This window comes from Amphiura filiformis, chromosome 12, assembly GCF_039555335.1.
Source record: "Amphiura filiformis chromosome 12, Afil_fr2py, whole genome shotgun sequence".
NCBI lineage: Eukaryota > Metazoa > Echinodermata > Ophiuroidea > Amphilepidida > Amphiuridae > Amphiura > Amphiura filiformis.
In genome coordinates this window covers 3213170-3235153 of record NC_092639.1, presented here as the reverse complement: position 1 = coordinate 3235153, position 21984 = coordinate 3213170, and the positions used below count along the sequence as shown (strand labels likewise).

Sequence of the window (21984 nt, the reverse complement as noted above, 5' to 3'; positions counted from 1 at the left end):
TATTGCAAAAACAAGTTTTAACTCCATTCGAAGAGAATAATTATTACATTACAAGTTGACACTCGTTGCAATTTGTTTATTCGTATTTCTCCTGAAAAAAGACAAATTGTGTTGGTAAAATGCTGGCTCGTTCGGCCCTTTTCAGCGTTCGATGTGAAATTGATTTCCAATGCAGCAGACTGATGACGTACATTATAATGAACAGTAGTCTCCTCCGCAGCCAGTTTGGTTACGCGTAACCAAACTGGCTGTGTAGGAGACTATATGTTCACGAGCATTACATAGCTAAGACATGAGCTCTCGGAGAACTCTTTTGATGTTCATTGATGTATGTAAAGCGCGACCTTTAACACGGGAAATTGGGAAGGTACAACAAAAGGTTAGTTTCCGGGCCATGGAAATTGGTTATTTGCATAATAAATACAATATTGATCGTACGGTGAAATTGATCTAAAATAAATTTTTTTATTTTTAGTCCCAAGTATTTCTCATTAAGTTGATATACATATGAATTGTAATATCACAATTTACTAATATATAATAAAGAAGCTGCCTGATATCCGTATGGGTAAAAAACATTACATTTGTAATACTTGATTCAGAGGTTTTTTCTGATAAAAACAACAGTATGCGTTCTGTGTATTGACAGTGTTGACAGTCCATTCCCTCAAAGCTGGCAATATTCATATCATGACATCACTGTAGTTTCTGTGTCAAATCTGTCTCGTTCGAAGGAACTCACAGTTGGTTTTTGCGGAATATCATTTTAAACGACATAAAAAAAAAAAAAAGGAGTCATTTTCATTGTCCTCTTAATATTAGCTTGCCAATGATATGATGTTGTCCGAGTAATATATATGCCCTTTAAGGAAAACATTTTGCTATCAGAACTAATGGATGACTATTCTATATAATTTAATATATTTACTTATTATATTATATATTACTGCTCGACCGGAAAAATAAACTAAACTAAACTAAAAGCACGTGATGCCCCTTTGTGAAAATATTGTCATTCATCCAGGTAATAATATTTGAACTATAATCTAATCAACTGGGCTCACAAATAGTAAGTCCAGTTGATTAGGCTATAGCAAAAAAAAACGTTTCGTTGGAGGTCTCTAGAACCGATTTTTATTGCATATCATAATGATGATTGGGACATGTGTCTTGAGCACGAAATGGTATGTTTCCAAAATTGTATGTGGCACATTAATCTTCAAGGTCACATGCAATTATGCCGTAAAATGCCGAATCTATTACGCTTAATCAAAGATAACGTAATTCCATGGCCTGAATCGATTGTAAATGGAGTTTTTAGTGTGTTATCAGTGATTTAAGGAAAAGTTAGTGTGTTCTTTTTCACTAAAAACAATATTCCTTCTTTCCTGTGTCGTTTTAAAATGGCTGACAAAATGACAATTTCCTTTATGTGTATAGCCCATTAAGGGGGTACTACACCCCTGGCCAATTTTGTGCCTATTTTTGCATTTTTCTCAGAAATTATAGCGCATTGGTGACAAGTAAGATATGTATATTATAGGGGCAAGGACTACAACTATACTGCACTGGAAATTTTATTTCAGCACAGATAACAGTTGTGGTGTTACACTCAAAAATGAGGGAAAACCAATATTTGATCAATAAATCAATAACTACTTGCCTTGAGTTGCTGAATTTCCAGTGTAGTAGTTGTAGTCCTTGCCCCTATAATATACATATCTTACTTGTCACCAATGCGCTATAATTTTTGAGAAAAATGCAAAAATAGGCACAAAATTGACCAGGGGTGTAGTACCCCCTTAAGTACTTTTCATAGTGGCTTTAGTTATAGAATTGGCTGGGGATTTTAGACCCGGGGTTCTAGACCGACATGTTACACCTACCAGGTGAAGGTTGGATATCAACGTAGTGGTATTAATATTAACATATTAATGAAACCATTTCTTCATAAGAGGAGTTGGTCACACGAGACCGGTACACAACACAAGTTACACAACACAAGTAGGTATGGGACTACGCAACAATTCACTTGTTTATGAACTTATCCTTTGTTTTTATTATTTACTATCCGGTCTCGTGTGACCAACTCCTCTTATGAAGAAATGGTTTCATTAATATGTGACCGTACACCACGAATGAGCCGTAAATGTCCTCAATTGTATTCTGAGTTACAGTGTGAAATGGGCATGAAGGTCGTATTCATAGGTACCTCAATTTGGTGCTACGTGTACCTCATTTAATGAGATACACGTAGCACCAAATTGAAATACCTATGATTATGACCTTCATGCCCATTTTACACTGTAACTCAGAATACAATTGAGGACATTTACGGCTCATTCGTGGTGTACGGTCACATATGTTAATATTAATATCACTACGTCATACATCATGTATTTAGTAGAGGAACAACGCTGATGTTCCGTGATCAGATCGTTAAAACTAATGTTTGAAAGTGTTTCTGACTTGCCTGAAGGATACTGAACAAAATTTCTTTGGACTGCCCTCTTCAAAGTTCTGATAATTGTAGGTAGGCGTCAATAACTGTCAATCAAGATCAAACATGGGTCAAAAGTCGAAACATATCCCAATCATGTTGTACAATTATTATTATTATTATTATGTATAATTTAATTGCTGTATCTGCAACGTTTATGGGTAGAAACGTGTCAAATATCAACGCAATTTGTGATGGGGTCAATTGACTAATACGGTTAACATTGTCCAATTGAAATTAGACAGATGGCCCCAGCCAACATATTTCTGCCAATAACGTAATATCAATAATATCTTTGTCATAAATAATTATCAATAATAACGTAAAATAAAATAATTATGAGCAAACTCTTGGCTTATACTCATAGTGCAGTTATGCTGCACAGCAAACATGATTCGACCTTTGCCGTACTTATACCTGGTCAACAGAAAATGACTCCAGCAAATTCAATCGATAAAGTTTAGTCCATCCTCCACATTGAATAATGGGCTGCACTTATGCCCAAATATGTATATATGTCACTTGCCAATCAATAATCACCCACTTGAAATCCCCTGAATCTCTCCACTGACCCAAGTTATGGACAGATATAGGAGCTGTTTTTGCTGTTATCTGACATTTACATATCAGGGAGGTACGAACATTTGCAGATGCCCCACATACTCAGTTTGTAGCCTACATGTAATGTATACATTATTCTTGATTGACAGCAAGTACTAAAAATATCCGTCAAGTGGTTTGTCCTCCGGAAGAGAGCGGTCCACAAAATGAGTGATAGTCACTAAAAGTTGCATTCGATTTACACAGGGAACTTTGCAGGCCATGCCGTGCCCTTCCTGACTAAAACACAAAAGTACGAATACTTCCAAACATCTAAATTAGCTAAAAATTAGGACATGTTACAAAACTTATATTTTCTAGAATTTCAGAGAGTACAAACAATATTGGCCGGTTAGTTTTCACACAGTGACGTTAACTAGGCAGTGCCCTATACCTCTAACATACACTGTTTACAGAGGTCACACGTCAATGGTGAGAGTATTGTGTATAGGAAAATGGACAGTAACTGCAGTATGTCAAGATTTTGAATGCTTAGACTTGTGCAAATTCTTAGAAGTTTGTGACTACATTTGTAAGAAAACATGCATGTTTTTGGCCCATTTATCTTAAATTGCAAAAATATTAAAATTTGACTTTTATTGCAAGTTAACTAACTCGAAGTTTAGCATTTAGCTATGTTTATTTGGGAAAACAAGATAATATTTTTTTAATTCCAAAAAAATTGGTGCTGTATTTTTCTGGAATCAGGAGTAATAACTGAACTATGACCTCACTAGATGAGAGGAAACCAAGCTTGAAATACGGAAGTTGTACATGTACCGAATGAACACATACAATTGCTATAAACCCTGATACTATACTGTACAGTGTACCTTATACCAAAATTAACAACCATGAAGTTTGTATGATCGTACAGACTTGTCGCTAGCTGTTCGACTAAATATGGGTAAGTTCATATTTTGTTGAAAATTGTACCTTTCACAGTAAGCATATTCAAATTCTTTTATATTACTGGTTTGCCTTAAACTGAACAACGGTTGTCATTCAGCTTTATTAGTTTTGTCAACTTATATTAATTGGGTCATTATCTTAAGGTTATATTTCCAGTTTCATTAATAGTCCCGGATATTGAAAATTATTTTACTTAGTTCTCTAGGTTAACTGTTCAGTCCCGGATATTGTAATAATTTTTTTGTGTTTGCGATGTGTTCAAACATATCAACCATTGCAGTTACTGTCCGTTTTCCTATACACAATACACAGTGCTCTCACCATTGACGCGTGACCTCTACAAATGATGTATGTTGGAAGAATGGGCACTTGCCTGAATTAACATCACTGTGTGAAAAATAACCAGCCAATATTTAACTTATTCTCCAAACTTCTAGCAAATATATTTCTCTAACATGACCTAAAATTACAGCTAGGTTAGATGTTCAGAAATAGTCGCACTTTTGTAAAATATGAGTGAGGGCAAGGCATAGCTAGCCAACTCCCTGTGTTAATTGAATGGAGATTTGACCGAAAATATTGGTATCGGACCGCTCACTTCTGAAGGATGCCACAAATAAACGGTACAAGCTACATTTAAACTATTCTCTGGCAATCATCATGATGAGTTTCTTATATAGTATGCCGAACTTGGGTACTGTAGGTGATTGACAAAGGGTCGCACTTTTGTGTTTTAGGAAGGATATGTAAACGACAGATAACACCAAAAATATGAAGAAATTATTTCCAAACCGTGTTAAGTCAACAATCATTATGTTGCTCATTTTCAAGAATGATGGTTAACAAAAAGCAGGCCATATTGTCTCATTTCGTGAACAAAGGTCCACTACCATTGTTTCCTTGCGTTTCCTTTATAATCGGTTACCCAACTGAAGCTGTATTATAGCAGCTCATTGCTATATCGCACATATAAAACAGACACATGTGCACAGCCAGAGAAGATCCGATTTAATCAGTTGAGCTGTTTCAATGAGTGTTATCTTGGTTTAATAGCTTTTAATGGGGTTTAAGTCCTGCAAAGGTCGAGGTGAATTCTACTGTAGACATGACTGCATCATGCTTTTTATCAAGACATACTTTTAATTCCGCACTTTACCCCAGGCTAACCACAAAAAAAATGAACGAATTACCATGTATATGGGACATTCAAACATTTTAATCTACTTTTACAAAAGAGATTATACCCACAGAGTACCGACTCAAAATTGACCGTGTGTAAGCAGTGGTAAGGGGCTGTGCAATAGTTATGTGTACCCCCGGGTGGTGAATTCTCAAAGTGGTCTGCCAAAAATCGCCCCTTGACCGTGCCAAAAAATCTTTGCCCTCCCCCTTTACACACTAACCTTAAAGTGTCTTATCATATAATGCGAGCGCAGCGAGCAGGACATTTTGCGTATTTGAACGTGTTCCTAATGATTTCCTACACCTTTTTAAGGCGTAATATAGTGCCCAAAATAATGTGCCCAAAATCGTCCCCCCCCCCCTTTTTGACCTGCCAAAAATCGCTTGAACCCCCACCCCTTTTCGACCTGCCAAAAATGTTTGCCCCCCTTTTGGCTTGCCAAAAATCTTTGCACCCCTCTCTAATTCACCACCCCGTAGGTACACAATTATTGCACCACCCCTAACGCTATGGTAACCATGGTTACCCACATAGCAACACTACGCCAACGTAGGCGAACTGACCTTTGTACGTTCGGTCAACGTTCTTTCTTCAATGTTTGTCTAACGTTATTTACTTAGTCTTTACTTCTAACATTCGGCCAAGTACGTCGATCCAACACTGACCCAACCGTATGCAGATGTAATTTGTGACGTTGGGTCAACATCAAATCTTTGATTTTGGGCCAACGTTATTAATCCATCCATTGATCAACCATTAGCCAACGTTGATCCAACCATTGATAAAATAAGCCCAATGAGAAAAAAAATCAATTAAAAAAAAATCAAAAATAGTAGTGGCTCTTTATTTACAACGAATCAAAATTGCCTAGCGTGGTTTTATGCAAGTCACTTACTTTAATTTACCTACCAGGATTCGAACCAGGGACCTTGACTATGCAAGAACGATACTCTGCCGATTGACATGATTGAGCTAATAGGGTGTATACATTTGATGAAGTGTTAATATAATCATATGTTGATGACTAAACCTTCCAAAGTGCATCATTTTAGGATCTCTTTGAATAAGTTCATCAGGACTGATATAATTAAATTAAATATCAGATTATGTTGTTCAAGTCCAAATATTTACTCACGTTTTAGACGTTTCATCTTCCGTGCGGAAGATTTCATCAGTAATGCGCCGATACAGCCGCTGCACCACCTCTGGTCCTCCTACTCTCATCCCCAGGGTGTGTAGTTGTTTGCAGAAGCTGATCGTATACATGACTCAAAGAATACGTTCCTTCATCGCGATTGATGACGTTGTCCCCCCGCTTTCTGATCCACATGGCCAGAAATGGTGCTACACACCCTGGGGATGAGAGTAGGAGGACCAGAGGTGGTGCAGCGGCTGTATCGGCGCATTACTGATGAAATCTTCCGCACGGAAGATGAAACGTCTAAAACGTGAGTAAATCTTTGGACTTGAACAACATAATCTGATATTTAATCATTTTAGGATGTTGATCAAATTTATTGTAAATATTGATAACATTTGGAACAAATACAGCACCATCATGTCTTTTTTCACAATGTATTTTGGTTCATCAAAGTGCATTAGAACATTCAAACTTATAATTCTGATATTCCTACAATATTACAGATCCTCCACTGGTAATGATTAGCTACCAGTGGGATGCACAAAAACGGATGCTGAAACTGAAAGATGAGCTAATGAAGGCTGGATACGCTGTGTGGATGGATGTTGACAAGATGCGTGAGTAATCAGATGCACGTCCTTTCATATTGACGTCCTTATGCTAATGAGGCTATTGTTTTTTCCATGACATTTGACTTTGTGTGATTTGTGCACGTATTTCCAACAATCTCCTTAGCATACTTGAGACCTCCAATCAGGATTAAATCTTTTTGGTCCGCTAAGTACTTTGATTGTCTTGATAACTGAAGGGAGGATGCCCAGGATGGTCCGCACGTCAACCTCGTCTCCAGTTGATATGGTGTACACATGTAGTGTTGTTGTTATTGCTTTGAAAATATTTTAAATTTAAACGTTGGGCTGCGGGTTCAACCCGTTTAACATGATTTTTACAACAACATTACGGTTTTGTACCTTTTACAGAGGGCAACCTTGACGATCGCATGTCTGAAGCCGTTGAGAAAGCATCCGTTATCCTGACATGTTTTTCAAGCAAATACCAAACGAGTACAAGTTGCAAGAAAGGTAGGTGCCTGAAAACATTTATGATGAATCAAATTTCGATTCATGCTCCTCAGTCATGGTTGAAATTCACCCACTAAGAATTAAACTCAGTTTGGTAGCAAAAAAAATCAGTTCATCTAATGACTGAATCGGTTTTCTGTTCATAAAGTAAGTTTGCAGCAGGGTGGCTTATTTGACATTTTACAGATCAACAGTCGGAACAATTAATTCATGACTGAGTTTCGGCATACAATACAGGACATTGTAGCACTTATATAAATTTTAAAAATGCTTCGTTTACGACGCCGCCAATAATACCACGTATCGTCCATCACGTGGGTGATACAAATCTCAAAACGTCTTTACATATTATTGCATGATGCAGTCATGTCTACAGTAGAATTCATCTCGACCTTTGCAGGACTTAAACCCCATTAAAAGCTATTACACCAAGATAACACTCATTGAAACAGCTCAACTGATTAAATCGGATCTTCTCTGGTTGTGCACATGTGTCTGTTTTATATGTGCGGTATCGCTATGAGGTGCTATAATACAGCTTCAGTTGGGTAACTGATTATAAAGGAAACGCAAGGAAACAATGGTATGTGGACCTTTGTTCACGAAATGAGACAATGGCCTGCTTTTTGTTAACCAGCATTCTTGAAAATGAGCAACATAATGATTGTTGACTTAACACGGTTTGGAAATAATTTCTTCATATTTTTGGTGTTATCTGTCGTTTACATATCCTTTCTAAAACACAAAAGTGCGACTATTTCCAAACACCTAAATAATAGCTAAAAATATAGGACATGTTACAAAACTATATTTTCTAGAATTTCATAGAATAGTTTAAATGTAGCTTGTACCGTTTTTTGTGGCATCCTTCAGAACGGAGCGGTCCGTTACCAATATAGCTCAATATTTTCGGTCAAATCTCCATTCAATTAACACGGGGAGTTGGCTAGCTATGAGCTAGCTATGCTTTGCCCTCGCTCATATTCTACGAAAGTGCGACTATTTCTGAACATCTAACCTAGCTGTAATTTTAGGTCATGTTAGAGAAATATATTTGCTAGAAGTTTGGAGAATAGTTTAAATATTGGCCGGTTATTTTTCACACAGTGATGTTAACTAGGCAAATGCAATATACTTCTAACATACACTATTTGTAAAGGTCGCGCGTCAATGGTGAGAGCACTGTGTATTGTGTATAGGAAAACGGACAGTAACTGCAGTATGGGTCGACGTTTGTTACGTGTGAGATGATAGGTTGTTTGTGATTTTTTCACTGTGTGATTCGTCGATTTAAGAATCCCGCTTCATTCTTACACGTATAAGATGCAACCTTACACGTGTAAGATGCAATCTTACACGTGTAACCTTACACGTTTGTCTTACACGTTTTTTGGACCACTTGGCCATTAATTCCTAACCTCTACTCTAGTCATAACCCTTGGCATCAACCCTCAGGCCATATACATAACCCTCGTCCCAGCCTGACCCAAAAACAGATTGCACTAATTTGTGAATAATTTGTGCATGCATCTCCCTTTTTAGAGGCCCAATATGGTGATTACCTCAAGAAACCTATCATTCCACTGAAGTATGAAGAATACCAGCCTACAGGGTGGCTTGGGCTGCTGATTAACCCGCTGCTCTACTACGACGTACAAACAGACGAAACCATGATGCAAGAGCTGCCCAAAATCGTCAAAGCCGTAGAACAAAAGGTTTCAGTGCATCACGAAGGTAAAACAAATTTAGCTGTGCTATCAAGTGTCTTAATTTTTCAATCGTTTTGATCTTTTCACTCCGATCAAAACCAATTCGTTAATAAACACAAAACAAAACAAGGCTTTGAAATATTAGTATAACTGGTCGTGTAATATGTTGAAGATGTGTCAAGCTAACCCGGTAATCAATGAAGACATACACGGCCGCACATCACATGGAAAGGACATGAAGAGTTTTAGCATGTGGTTGTCATGTGGAGAAGCTGCAGAGCATAGATGTCATATAAACAACCTTGTTCTTCGCATGACAACTACGTTGTAAGACTGTTGTGCGAATGACAACCAGATCCCCAAGGTCAATGGGCATCCACTCTGCACCTTAACTAAAACTCACACCCAACCTTGGTTACGAGTTGCCTGAATTCAAGGTAAATATGGATGCTGAGTGAGTGATATGTGGTGGTCATACACAAAGTAGCTCAAGGTGCGGTTCTCGTACTCAGCCCATGTGAGTAAGTGAGTCCAGTGACCACTATCTACGCATGCACGCCAATCAGAGGTATCATTCCGTACAGGCCTACACCCTTTGCCTCATGTCTTTAATGCACGGAAAGAGTGTCCAATACGAAATATTTAAAAATAACAAATAATTTGTTTTCCACAGATTTGGTAACTGGCCTAACGTCCCATGTGTCCGTCAGATCCAATTCATTGGATCTTGAGGTATGTCAACAGGAGCTTCAGACATTCTACCAACAAGAAATGGGAACCGTCCAATTGTTGCCATGGGGAGATGAGGTGATAGATATGGACACTATATTTGTAAACCTTACACTAGCAGTAGACGAGAAGCAATCGTTAAGAGGTAGTAGGGAAGATATTGAAAGAGTTGAAGATATGTTGGCGCTTAAAAGTAGAACAGGTCAAAGGGCAAGTAGAATATTACTGAGAGGGTTTGCAGGAAGTGGTAAATCAACCGCAATGGCGAAAATAGCTTACGATTGGGCCAAGTACCATGATAGTGGGGGTAGTGTAGTAAGTAATGTGTTTTACCAATACAAATTACTGTTCATACTTAGCTTGAGGGAGATTGAAAGCAATGAAACGCTGACTGATGCGATAGTTGATCAAATTCTTCCACAAGATACACAAATATCAAAGCAGCATCTAGAAGATTTTATCCTAGCACACAGTAAGGAAACGTTGATCCTGCTCGATGGTCTTGACGAATATCCGATGGAGCGACTTCAGAAGAAGGTGACAGGGGACATCGAAAGCATACTAGCTAATAAAAAATTGAGAGATGCTTGTGTAGTTGTCACGACTAGACCACAGAAGGTGGAAGACTTGGGAGAACACCAGAAGCAGTACATCCACGTAAAGCTCAGTGGGTTTTCTGAGGAAAACGTTGAAGTCTATATCAAGAAATTCTTCCAAGATAGTCAAACGAAGGCCAAGAGATTGATCAAAGTCTTAGAGCAGTCTCCGTCAATTAAAGTTTTGGCACAAATTCCGGTGATGTTACTGATGCTGTGTCTGCTGTGGAGTGATGCTCAAAAGCTCCCAGATACTCATACAGCACTGTACGAGCAAGCTGTTCTGTACTTATGGAAACGATATCGAAGAAGTGCCGATGTCACCGACAAAGATGATGACTTTGAAGAAGTTCTTTCTCATCTGGGAAGAGTAGGTTTGGATGGTCTTACATCAGAGGGAAAACTTGTTTTCTTGGAAAGTGATTTCCCTGCGGAAGTCTTAATGGAAGCCTGCAAAGCTGGCCTGCTGACAAAAGAGCGGTTGAGATCAAAGTTGAACGTCAGCAATTCGATAAGCTTCTTGCATAAATCTGTCCAAGAGTACTGTGCGGCATATTTCTGGGCAGCCCTTGCCGATAATGATGTCGATTTATTCCAGTCGTATCTTCAGCGTATTGGTGACGATTCGCAAGTCTTTGCTCAGGTAGAGTTGTTGACCTTTTGCTGCGGTATGAGTGAGAAAGCAGCGTCATTGATTTTGCCTCACGTGGTTCAAGTTTTCAAGTATCGTACAGAGGAAAGTCTTCGTATAGGTGGAATAACACAAACCGCGGAAAAGATATTTGGCCACTTTTCCGCATGCTTCGTGAAAGTGGGCTCAAATATGAAGTAGTGCATTCGTGGTTTGAACCTCTCTTTCAATCGAAAGTGGTGGAAATCCGTCAGAATCCTCCGTCTTCTTTAACGTATTTTCACTACCTTGTTAAGATGGTGTCCAAGAGCAAAGCACACTCCATTCTGTCCGAGATTCAAGAATTGAAGCTCTTTTGTAGCTCAGGTTCATTTGGTCTTATAGTGGAGACATTAGACGAAATGACCCAGGTGGAATCTCTTGTGTTGAGTTGGGAAACTGAGGTAGTAGAGACTCGACCTAGTGAGTCTCAGATGCTACAATTGACGGAGAGAGTCAGAAAATTGTCGAATTTGAAGGACATAACCGTTCTTGCTAGAGAAAAGCTCGATGCATCTGGTGTCATTGGTAGCTTGTATCGTGGGTCAAAGTGCAGTGTGTCAATCAGGAAGATAGAGCTAGGTAACGTTGATTTCGATCCAGAAATCATGGGCAATGCAATGAAAAGACAGACGTTTCTCAAGTCTTTGATTCTCACCAATGTATCGTTAACACAGCAAGGCGCCGCACAAATGATATCTCAGATTAGGTCGTCCCTTCAAACCTTCCAGGCGGTGAGCACCACAATTGGTGAAGCAATTCGACATCTAAAACCTCTGATGCCTTCACTTGAGAATATCGTTGTGCGTGATGCTAAGCTACAAGAGAGCGATGTTCAAGTTCTAGCCGATTTGCTCCCCAGAGCTGGCAAGTTAAAGAATTTGGATATATCGTGGAATTATGTTGGGCCTTGCATGGTGACGATCGCTCGACAATTACAGCACTGCCCATTCCTCCGTAAATTGATAGTTATGGAATGTAACTTGACACAGAGCGGTGTACTAGCACTGATAGAAAGATTCCAATACATGCCACGTATGGAAACCATCATGGTGTCCATGAGAAAAATTAGTGCACTACAACAGAGTAATCCCGGTAATGGATTTGAGATACTGGAAGCCGTGTTCAGATCAATCCATTACCTGCCAAAGTTAACAATCATGGATTTTCAATCCCTTCCGGTCCCAGAAGGAGATCCCGGTAGCGCTTTTCTGAACGCTTGTATGCCAGCAGTCAATTGGGACTTGCCAGCTTTGGTAAAGCGTCGAGCTGTTGAAAGAGGACCAATGTCAATCTCGATATCTTGTCGACCACGTCATATTGGTAGATTATCCAATCTGAGGGCAGCAATTGCACAGTTCGACGAGGATGATGGTACTTCAGTATAGCGAAGCAGGCTAACGATAGAGTTCATCAAGATGTGGACAGAGCCGGGGGTCAGAGTTCTTGGTTTACCCCTTGGCCTTCATAGTCTTTTGACTGACCTTTGATATGCGCTTGATGCTGGGGTGTTGCGTGGAAGTCTGATGAGGCCGGTGACCTAGCCATAACAGGAGTCTCATCTTTTTTGTTTTATTTTTCCATGTCTAGTAATTTTGTCAGTAGCCAAAGAGAAATTAGTCCAAAGCTCACTGTTGCAGACAAAGATGCTTATGACGTAAATATCGATTTATTCCTAATTATCCTTAATTCTACAATTGCTAAACCTTTTCTTCTGGTGGTGTATGAGGGTGCCTATAGGTATTTACATTTCCTCCATTCGTCCCGTCCATTTCTTTAGATTTTGCATTCTTCTGTGTTACATCAGTTCGTTATGTACAACAAAGGGTGGGGAAATGGTTTCGTTGGTAAGCCAAGGGGGAGCAATTTTTGTAAAGCACCCCGTGGTGGGGCACCGGGACTATAGCTCTCTTAAATTGGCCGATTGAAATCAGTCAATCTTTTAACGATTGATGATAGGAATCGATCTAAATAGATTGAAAAATAGATTGATTTTTTGTTCACTCTTACTCTCTTTGTAGACTGATTTCACTACCCAGCAAACACAAAACGTTTTCGACATCATTCGCAAAAGGTTATAGAAGGTTGTCAGAAAACGTTTAAATGTCGGGTTATATAAATGGTATATTTACGTTATAAAACGTTTACATAACATTAAAAACATTTTTTGATAATCTACTGCTCAGCAAACAAAAATGTTTTACAGAAAACGTTTAAATGCCGGGTTATATAAAGGGTATAAAAACGTTTTAATAACATTGCAAAAACATTTTTGAAAACTTGATACAAAACATTCTAAACAGAATGTTATTTTGGGGTTGAAAAAATATTTTGCGAAAAATGTTTGCCCAAAATATTTACAATAACATTTTAAAAACGTTTTCATGACCTTTATATAACCCGACATTTAAATGTTATTAAAACGTTTTGAAAAAAAACATTTTAAGAACATTTCTGTGTTTGCTGGGTGCAAATATTTTAACATAATGTTATTTAAATGTTGACAAAATATTTGGTAGAAAATATTTGCAAAAATAGTTTACAATAATATTTTGAAAACATTTTAAAAATATTGTTGCAGTGTGTTTTATACAAAACGTTATAAAACGTTTCATGACCTTTATATAACCCGACATTTTAATGTTATTAAAACGTTTTTACCTAAACCAAAAGCCAAACTATAACTTATATAAAAACGTTTTTGTGTTTGTTGGGTATCTAATCAAGTGTTTCTCCTAATGTACTGCCAAATGACATGTGTTGCATATGTTTGAAATGAGATTTCAAACTGTTTTAGAGTGAACATTTTCAATCTTTTATTTTTCAACTGGAAAGGACTTGTCCCTAATTTGGAATAACAGAAGATTGAAAAACAATGAAAATCAATAATTTCTACTGAAAATTCAATCGAAAAAGATTTGCCCCTAACTTTAATCGCTAAAAGATTGTAAGAGATTGAGAATCACTCCTTTTGATTGAAAAATTCAAATCTTTTTGATTGAATATTCAATCGGGCAATTTAAGAGAGTAGTACTATGCGGGTGTCATTGGTTCGAGTCCTGGCAGCAAATACATTTTGACATTATTGTGTTTTTCATGTCATAATACAATAATTTGTTCAAAATTTTCAAATGGCTATAGCAGCTATTTGAAATCTTTGCACTAACGCCTCTGTTATATTATACGAGGTGTATCACCCTGCGTTTTTATAATAGGCCATGGGAATTAAAGTAGTAGATTTGCGTCCACCGCCCGCATGCTCCAAAACCTACCGCATATTTTTTCATTATTTGCAAAAAAATTCATTATTTACCAGAAACAAGAAAAAATGGCTTTCAAACATAAAATCTGCAAGTTTGAAGTTGGTAAAACAGTCGTAAAAACCGTGAAAATGAGTCTGCAATGATGTTGTTCACCCGTGTTGGCTGTTCACCGCGAGTCCCGGGAGCCATCTTGATAAAAAACACCACATGAATATGCTAATGCCTGACCCCTGTTAAGGTCATAATTTCATTCATAAAAACATGCCTGGTCTATCCCAACCACTCCGAGCTACCGATTAAGACCATGTGAATGTGACGTGATTGGGTTCATGAATATTTAATGAGCAGCGCCATACTGCCTCAAACGGTAAAAAAGATAACGGGGATCACCAAAATTCCCATGCTATGCACTTTGCATGCTTTGTGGTGCCTGGCGTGCTAACCGGCTCCTTTACTTCTTACTTTGTACAGCGTGAATGGGGGTAGTTCGTTTGTGCCTAATATAATAGAAATAATGAATAATGAATAAATGAAAAAAAAAGCCGCATGGGATTTCGAAAAATTTCTGGATGCAAATCTACTACTTCTATTCCCATGGCCATAGATTAATATGCAAATAATTAATTTTGATTATTGTACTGTAGTTTTCTATACACCTGTATTTTGATTTTTGTTCAGCACTCCGTGCCGCTAATAATGCGAAGTTGGTGGTTCGAGTCCTGACAGCAAGTCCATATTTGTTTTCATACCATACTACAATTTGTTCCAATTTTTCAAATAGCTGATAGCTGGCAGCTATTTGAGCTTCTTTACACTATAACGCCTCGAGATAAGCCATATGTGACCGTACACCACGAATGAGCCGTAAATGTCCTCAATTGTTTTCTGAGTTACAGTGTAAAATGGGCATGAAGGTCATATTCATAGGTATTTCAATTTGGTGCTACGTGTATCTCATTAAATGAGGTACACGTAGCACCAAATGGAGGTACCTATGAATACGACCTTCATGTCCATTTTACACTGTAACTCAGAAAACAATTGAGGACATTTACGGCTCATTCGTGGTGTACGGTCACATATATCACCTTGCAACGTCAGGTGTTATTGTTCCTGCATTTTAAAGAATAGATAAGTATAGATTAATCTGTACAAAATATATTGTATAATTGTATATTTGATGGACAAATAAATCGTATTTATATGCTATGATGTTATCATTCAGTTTGGTGATTGTTTTGTGATGTTCAACGTCACCTCTTTATTCTATGCACCTATTTTTGTAAACAAACCAAAAGGCAAGCAAGCAAACAAATAAAAACAGAAAACTTCATACATTTTGGTAACAAATTGTTAAAAGTACGTGCCATAGAAATACTGCTAATGCCATCTGCAAGAAACAATTGTGGAATATAATTGTGCCCACTATTACAGAATAGTATCATTTCCCCGGGTGATTTCACTCCAGAAAATTAATTTAAATTCCAATCCAATTAAATTCTTCATTACTCACAATTATTTCAATTCCAATCCAATTTTAATTAATAAATGCATGTCCAAGGTCAAGTCACATCATTTTTATTCATAAGCGTAGACAGAGGGATGGACAATACACCCCAAGTAGAATATAAGTGGGGGTTGAAGCTCAATATTCGCGAATATCCGCATGTCCACTTTGACAGAGCTATGTCTATGAACGTCCTTCATTGGGTTCATGGACAAATTCGCGAATTCCGCACGTCCACTTTGACAGAGCTATGTCTATGAACGGTACTTCATTGAGCAAAAAAAAAATGCTTAAGGAAAAAATAGTTACTATAAATAAAGTGTGCCGACCGTAAAAGAATTACGCTCCATAGCCAAAGATGCTGGCCTGAGGGGTTATTACCGTTTGAATAAAGAGGATTTGACGAATTTGTTGCGAGAAACAGGCAATCTACCGATACTTCAACACCCCCAATCTCAAAGACCAACACCAGCTACTCGGACCAAAAAACCAACACCAGCTCCCCGAACCCAAAGACCAACACCAGCTCCCCGAACCCAAAGACCAACACCAGCTCTCCGAACCAAAAGACCAACACCAGCTCCCCGGTCCCAAAGACCAATACCAGCTCCCCGGTCCCAAAGACCAATACCAACTCCCCACACTCAAACCCAAAGACCCGTACCAGCTCCTAGACTCTCATTGGAAAGAAGAAGAAGGGCGCTTGAATTTGAGCGAGTCGCGTGCACAAGAGGAAAATGCATACAAAATTTTCAAATGAACGTACCCAAAGGTCACATTCTCGAAAAGGACCCTGACAAGTTTTTTAGCGGAGTAAAGAGAAAATTATCGCTAAACTCAAAGAACAGTTGAAAAAGATGAAGGGCTTTAATTTTTTGCTGTGCCTTCAAATTTTGATGGCAAGAACGAATGGTGATGAAATAGAAACCATGCCTGCTTATTTTAATCACGGACGGCGACTATTATTGAGCGAGGAGGATATTGATCTCAGCGAACAATTTTCTATTATCTCGAACAAAATCGAAGAGTTTATCAAGCTCGGATCTTGGTGGTGGGTTGAACGTATAGAAGCATTGTGCCTTGACATATGGGAGTACAATCCGATCCAAAGACTCGGTGGTTCGTACATCGAGTTACCAAAGTGGTTGAAAGACAAAAAGAGGACAATAACTGTCTAGATTGGTGCTATCGTGCGTGGAAATACCCTGTAAAAAAACCCAGAAAGAACATCGAACTATTCAAAGTATGAAGGGCTAAATCTTAAAGGATTCGAACCAAACACTCCTATTCCGGTTGAAAAACTTAAGAGAGTGGAGAAACTAAACGACGTGGCATTCAATGTCTTTACTCTAGAGGGTAGTACTCCCGCTCGAATACATCTAAGCAAACAACCAACCGAAATTACCAGAATCAACCTCTTGCTCCTAGAGGAAAGAAATAATTCTCACTACACTTTGATCAGGAATTTAGATCGATTTCTCAGCGATATGAATAATCACAAAGCAAGAACGTACTTTTGTGACAAATGTCTTCATGGGTTTTCTAAGCAAGAACTTTTACAAGAACATTACCCAGAATGCGAAGGCCCCGTAGAAACGGACGCTAAAGTCGAAATGCCAAACTATCCCATAAAAGACATTGTAGATGAAAAATGGGAAGAAGGGAAGCAAATGTATCTGGTCGAGTGGAAGGATAGCAATAGAAAAGAAGAGTGGCTGTCGAAGGATGAGATTTTAGGATGTAAAATGTTTGTGAAATTTAGGAATTTTAGAAATCAATTAAAAGCACCCTACATCATCTACGCCGACTTTGAGTCTTTGATCACCAAGGTGAAAGAACAGAAAGTGAAGAATACGCAAAAAACACACCTGCACGAGGTATGTAGTTTTTCGTACATTGTCGTGAGAAGCGATGGTCATACTGAAAAAACAATCAGTTACAGGGGGCAAGACGCTGACAAGAAATTTCTCGAGTGCGTGAAAGAGGAAGAAGCCAAAATAACCGAAGTCCTAAAAAACATAAAACCAATGAAAATGACGAGACAAGATTTTTGTCTGTTTGATGAGGCTACCTTTTGCCACATATGCAATAAGTCACTGACTAAAGAAGGTAAAATAGACAAAGTAAGGGATCATTGCCACATCAAGGGTGTGTATCCGTACGAATACATGGACAGCTGGGAGCGCTTCGAAGAAACACAATTACCACCCAAGGATACATTTTACAGCTCGCTGATAGATGATCACATTTCCGACAAGAATTACGCGCATGCTCAAGAAGTCTGGAAAACTTTTGGTTGTAAAAACATGGGTGATTATCACGATGTTTACCTCAAAACCGATGTCACTCTACTCGCGGATATCTTTGAAAACTTTAGAGCTATGTCTCTCAAACATTACAAGCTAGATCCAGCGCACTATATCAGTGGTCCCAGTCTGGGGTGGGATGCGATGCTAAAAAAGACTGATGTCAAGCTCGAATTGTTGACGGATTACGATATGTATACTTTTTTTTTTTTGAGAAGGGCAAGCGCGGAGGTGTTTCTATGGTATCCGGCAGATATGCCAAAGCGAACAACCCGATGATAAAAGGTTACGATCCCGATAAGGAAAAGAGCCATATAGGATATTTTGATGCTAATAACCTGTACGGTTTGGCGATGAGCCAACACCTACCGACCGGAGGATTCAAATGGAAGGAGGATCTAGAGGGGCTTTCTACAAAATCCAAAAGCACCCCAGCGATTCTGAAGTGGGGTATTTTTTAGAGTACCCGAAGGAATTACACGATTCACACAATGCTTACCCCTTGGCGCCGGAGCGTTTGAAAGTACAAGAAGAGTGGTTATCGGATTATCAAAGGAATCTCGTGGGAAATAACAACGTCTTAAGTACCGAAAAACTTGTACCGAACCTGTTTGACAAAGAGAAATACGTGCTAGATTATAGGATTTTGCAGCTGTATCTCTCATTAGGGATGCGATTAAAGAAAATTCACAGAGCGATAAAATTCAATCAGTCACCTTGGATGAAGCCATACATCGATCTGAATGTCGAGCTCAGAAAAGACGCGATGAGCGAGTTTGAGAAGGATCTCTTCAAACTGATGAACAACGCCGTGTTTGGAAAGACGATGGAGAATGTGCGAAATTACGTAAACGTAAGTTTATATCGCTGCCCGGATGAAAATAAGAAGCTGCTAAAAGCCATGGCAAAACCGTCATTCTCGAGAGCGAGAATATTCAACCCGAGCTTAGCTGGAGTAGAACAGCACAAAAAAAAGTGTTAGTGAACAAACCCATTTATGTTGGGATGGCGATTCTCGATCTGAGCAAGCAGCACATGTACGACTTCTACTACAATCATCTGAAGAAGCGATACGGAGATAAGTGCGAGTTGTTGTACACCGACACCGATTCTCTGTTAGTTCACATCAAGACCGATGACATGTATCGCGATATGGCTGAAGATGCTGTCTTCTATGACACGAGCAACTTTCCGGAGGAACCGATCGATCAGTACGTCGGCTTGAGAGCCAAAATGTACTCGATATTGACTAGCGTTAAAAATATTAAAAAGGCGAAGGGCATCCAAAAATGCGTCGTGAAGAAAAACTTGACTCACGAGCTGTACAGAGAATCTTTGAATGATGCAAAGATCTTTCGACATGGTATGAACGCTTTGAAAGGTGAAAAGCATAAAATATATGGAATACATTTGAAGAAGATCTCGCTCTCTCCCCTTGATACAAAGCGTTGGATCTCGGAGGATGGAATTCGCACTTTCGCGTACGGTCACTACCTCTTGAGAACTCCACCCGGAGGCAGTTGAGTGTTGGATGGTACGATCAACAGCTCTTGTCTAACATGTCTAACGAAACCTTTTTTTGGACCATCTTCCAAGTAGTACATCATAGGCTCTCCGGGTTTTGCGATGACACTCCCTATTTGATACAAATCCAAAGACCATATTGGATCAGTCGCTCTTTTTCGATCACCACCCTCTAGCTCTCCAGGTTGATACAAATACCTCACATCAACTCCTGAAGCCACCCGTTCTTCATTCGCGTTTCTAGTAGGTGCCGAAGGTTTAGCGACAACTTCTTTCTTTTTGATTGCATCAACCGGTTTCATTCCTATCAAACGAGTCTCTTCGTTGTTTAGAGCCTTCACAACTTCTGGTAATCTCGCCACCCATTCAGTAGATCTCGTTCCTTTTCCCCCTCGAGCTTCTATCAAGATTTCTTGTGCATATTGATGTCCGAACAATCTTTCAGACAAAGTTCTATTGAATCTTTCCACGATGGCCTGAGCCCTATGCTGACCAGGCTCTCCTCTTCGCACGCTCACGTTATGCTTTTTCATGAGTTCGTTTACTTTTCCCATGAACTCCTTTCCTGGATCGACTTGTAAAAGGGTTGGCCATTTAAGCGGGCCTCTTGAGTAAATTTTTTCGAAAGCTTTGACAACCTCCCCCGACTCCTTCGAGCTCAGCGGTTCAGCCTCTTTGTACCTGCTTGCAACATCCACCACAGTCAGAGCGTATTTGTAAAGCTTACGTCCTCTACCAGGCCTGTCGTGAGGTAAAAAGAAGGTCGGCTTGGTGAACCTCGTTGGGAGTGCTCACGCTGAATTTTGCCCTAGGGATGTACCTTGGAGGTGGAAGGTAGACCTGCCAGATAGTCTGCTTTTTCAAAAAGTCCGCAGCTTTTTCTTTTGACGTCCCAGCTTCTTTTGCCAACTTGTCTATTGCTGAGACGCCTTTCCAGTATCCTTTTGGACTGTAATAAATTTTTGAAAATTTGTCGTCCATTTTCTTTATTTTCACATCAATTCGCAAAATTTTGCTAGTAGTCCAAATTTCTCGGCGTATTCTTCCAGCGCGTTCATATCTCGCTGATCTACCGAGTTTTTTTGAAGAAAATCGATCGTTTTTTCGAGAATCTTAATTTCTTCCGTCCATTCAGGTATAATCCACGGTGGTCTCAAGCACAGCCTCATTTTGTACCGATCCTTGTACCACACGGCAAAGCACAGTAACAAGGCGTGCGCCTGAAATCTCACCTTACCTCCGTTGTACCCGCTCGCGGCAACAAACAGGTTTCCGAGACTCGTTCCGTTCCACATGAAAAAGTTCCCCGCGGATGCATCTTGAAGCTGTTCGAATATGTCATCGTCAGCCAGCTCAAAATAAATTGAATCCGCCATCTTGTTGGTTTTATTTAATAAACAGCAATGTTAGTTACATTTTGGTTATGCGCATCGTGTCTTTTGGACACCCCAAAAACGAGATTGAGGATGGAAGTCAGACGCATGACTGAGGCGTTGGAAAAGTACAACCTAGCCCGCGAGGCGGAAAAAATAATTTTGGTTTATGAAATTGTGAATTGAAGCAAAAATAAAAGCAAAAAAATGAATCGTGAACAATTCAAAAAACGGGTCAAGGAGCAAAAGTTGACCATCCTGAAATGGCGAGATTTGGAACAAGGCGAAATTTTTGAAATCAAGGACTTCAAATACATTAAAACCGAGTTCAGCGAGGCAGCGTGTGTTATTGAGCTCGCGGATGGCCAGTTTGGGCACCGTCTACGCTGAGACTCAAGGAAAGAGAGGAAGATTTTCAACATTTGTGTTGCTATGTGATGCCAAAGGGACTTGTTCCCTCAAAAAGCAACCCAAAACGAGAATATTATTCATTTGACATTGTCTGGGAGGAATCTGAAAAAAATAGAGCTGACTTTGGGTCTGAAGAAGAAGATGTCTGAAAAGCCGAATTTTTGCAGGTGCGCTTGCGAAATTTGCGAGAAGAGAAAAAACAGAGCCAAAAAAAACCAGAGTTGGCACTTGCTTAAGAGTCCAGCCTGCAAAGGAATTCGACCTCTGTTTGAAGAACTACCAACAAAAATCCCCTCGAGTGCCGAGGGTCTTTTTTTTGTCGTATAATACGCCATTATGTGCAAGGGCTGCTTTTGCGCGAGTCAAAACGATTGTTCGCTTTGTCGTAAATTGCAAATCGTGACCCTTCGTTTTGCGTTTTTGAGAAGGGATAGAGCGCCTTTGAAAGAATTCCGCAAACTTGCGTACAATATTTTAA

At 39.2% G+C, this 21984-nt stretch overlaps 2 protein-coding genes across 2 annotated transcripts in view; one reads left to right on the top strand and one right to left on the bottom strand.

The window, feature by feature from the left end:
* The window catches only part of LOC140165660 (UDP-glucuronosyltransferase 2A1-like), a 455852-nt gene that overhangs the window by 42839 nt on the left and 391029 nt on the right, over window positions 1-21984 (bottom strand). The gene's annotated exons all lie outside the window — the stretch shown is intronic.
* LOC140165657 (NLR family CARD domain-containing protein 4-like) lies at window positions 3892-11290 on the top strand. The gene is made up of 5 exons (XM_072188954.1): window positions 3892-4007; window positions 6840-6953; window positions 7317-7418; window positions 8961-9152; window positions 9801-11290. The coding sequence occupies exons 1-5, from the start codon at window positions 4004-4006 to the stop codon at window positions 11282-11284; spliced, it is 1896 nt and encodes a 631-aa protein (XP_072045055.1). The 5' UTR covers window positions 3892-4003; the 3' UTR covers window positions 11285-11290.

Bases quoted from the DNA above. Each gene is read 5' to 3' on its own strand.
- LOC140165657 (XM_072188954.1), top strand. The intron at 6,954-7,316 runs GTGAGTAATCAG...TACCTTTTACAG, and splicing joins GATGGATGTTGACAAGATGC to AGGGCAACCTTGACGATCGC. The intron at 9,153-9,800 runs GTAAAACAAATT...TGTTTTCCACAG, and splicing joins GGTTTCAGTGCATCACGAAG to ATTTGGTAACTGGCCTAACG.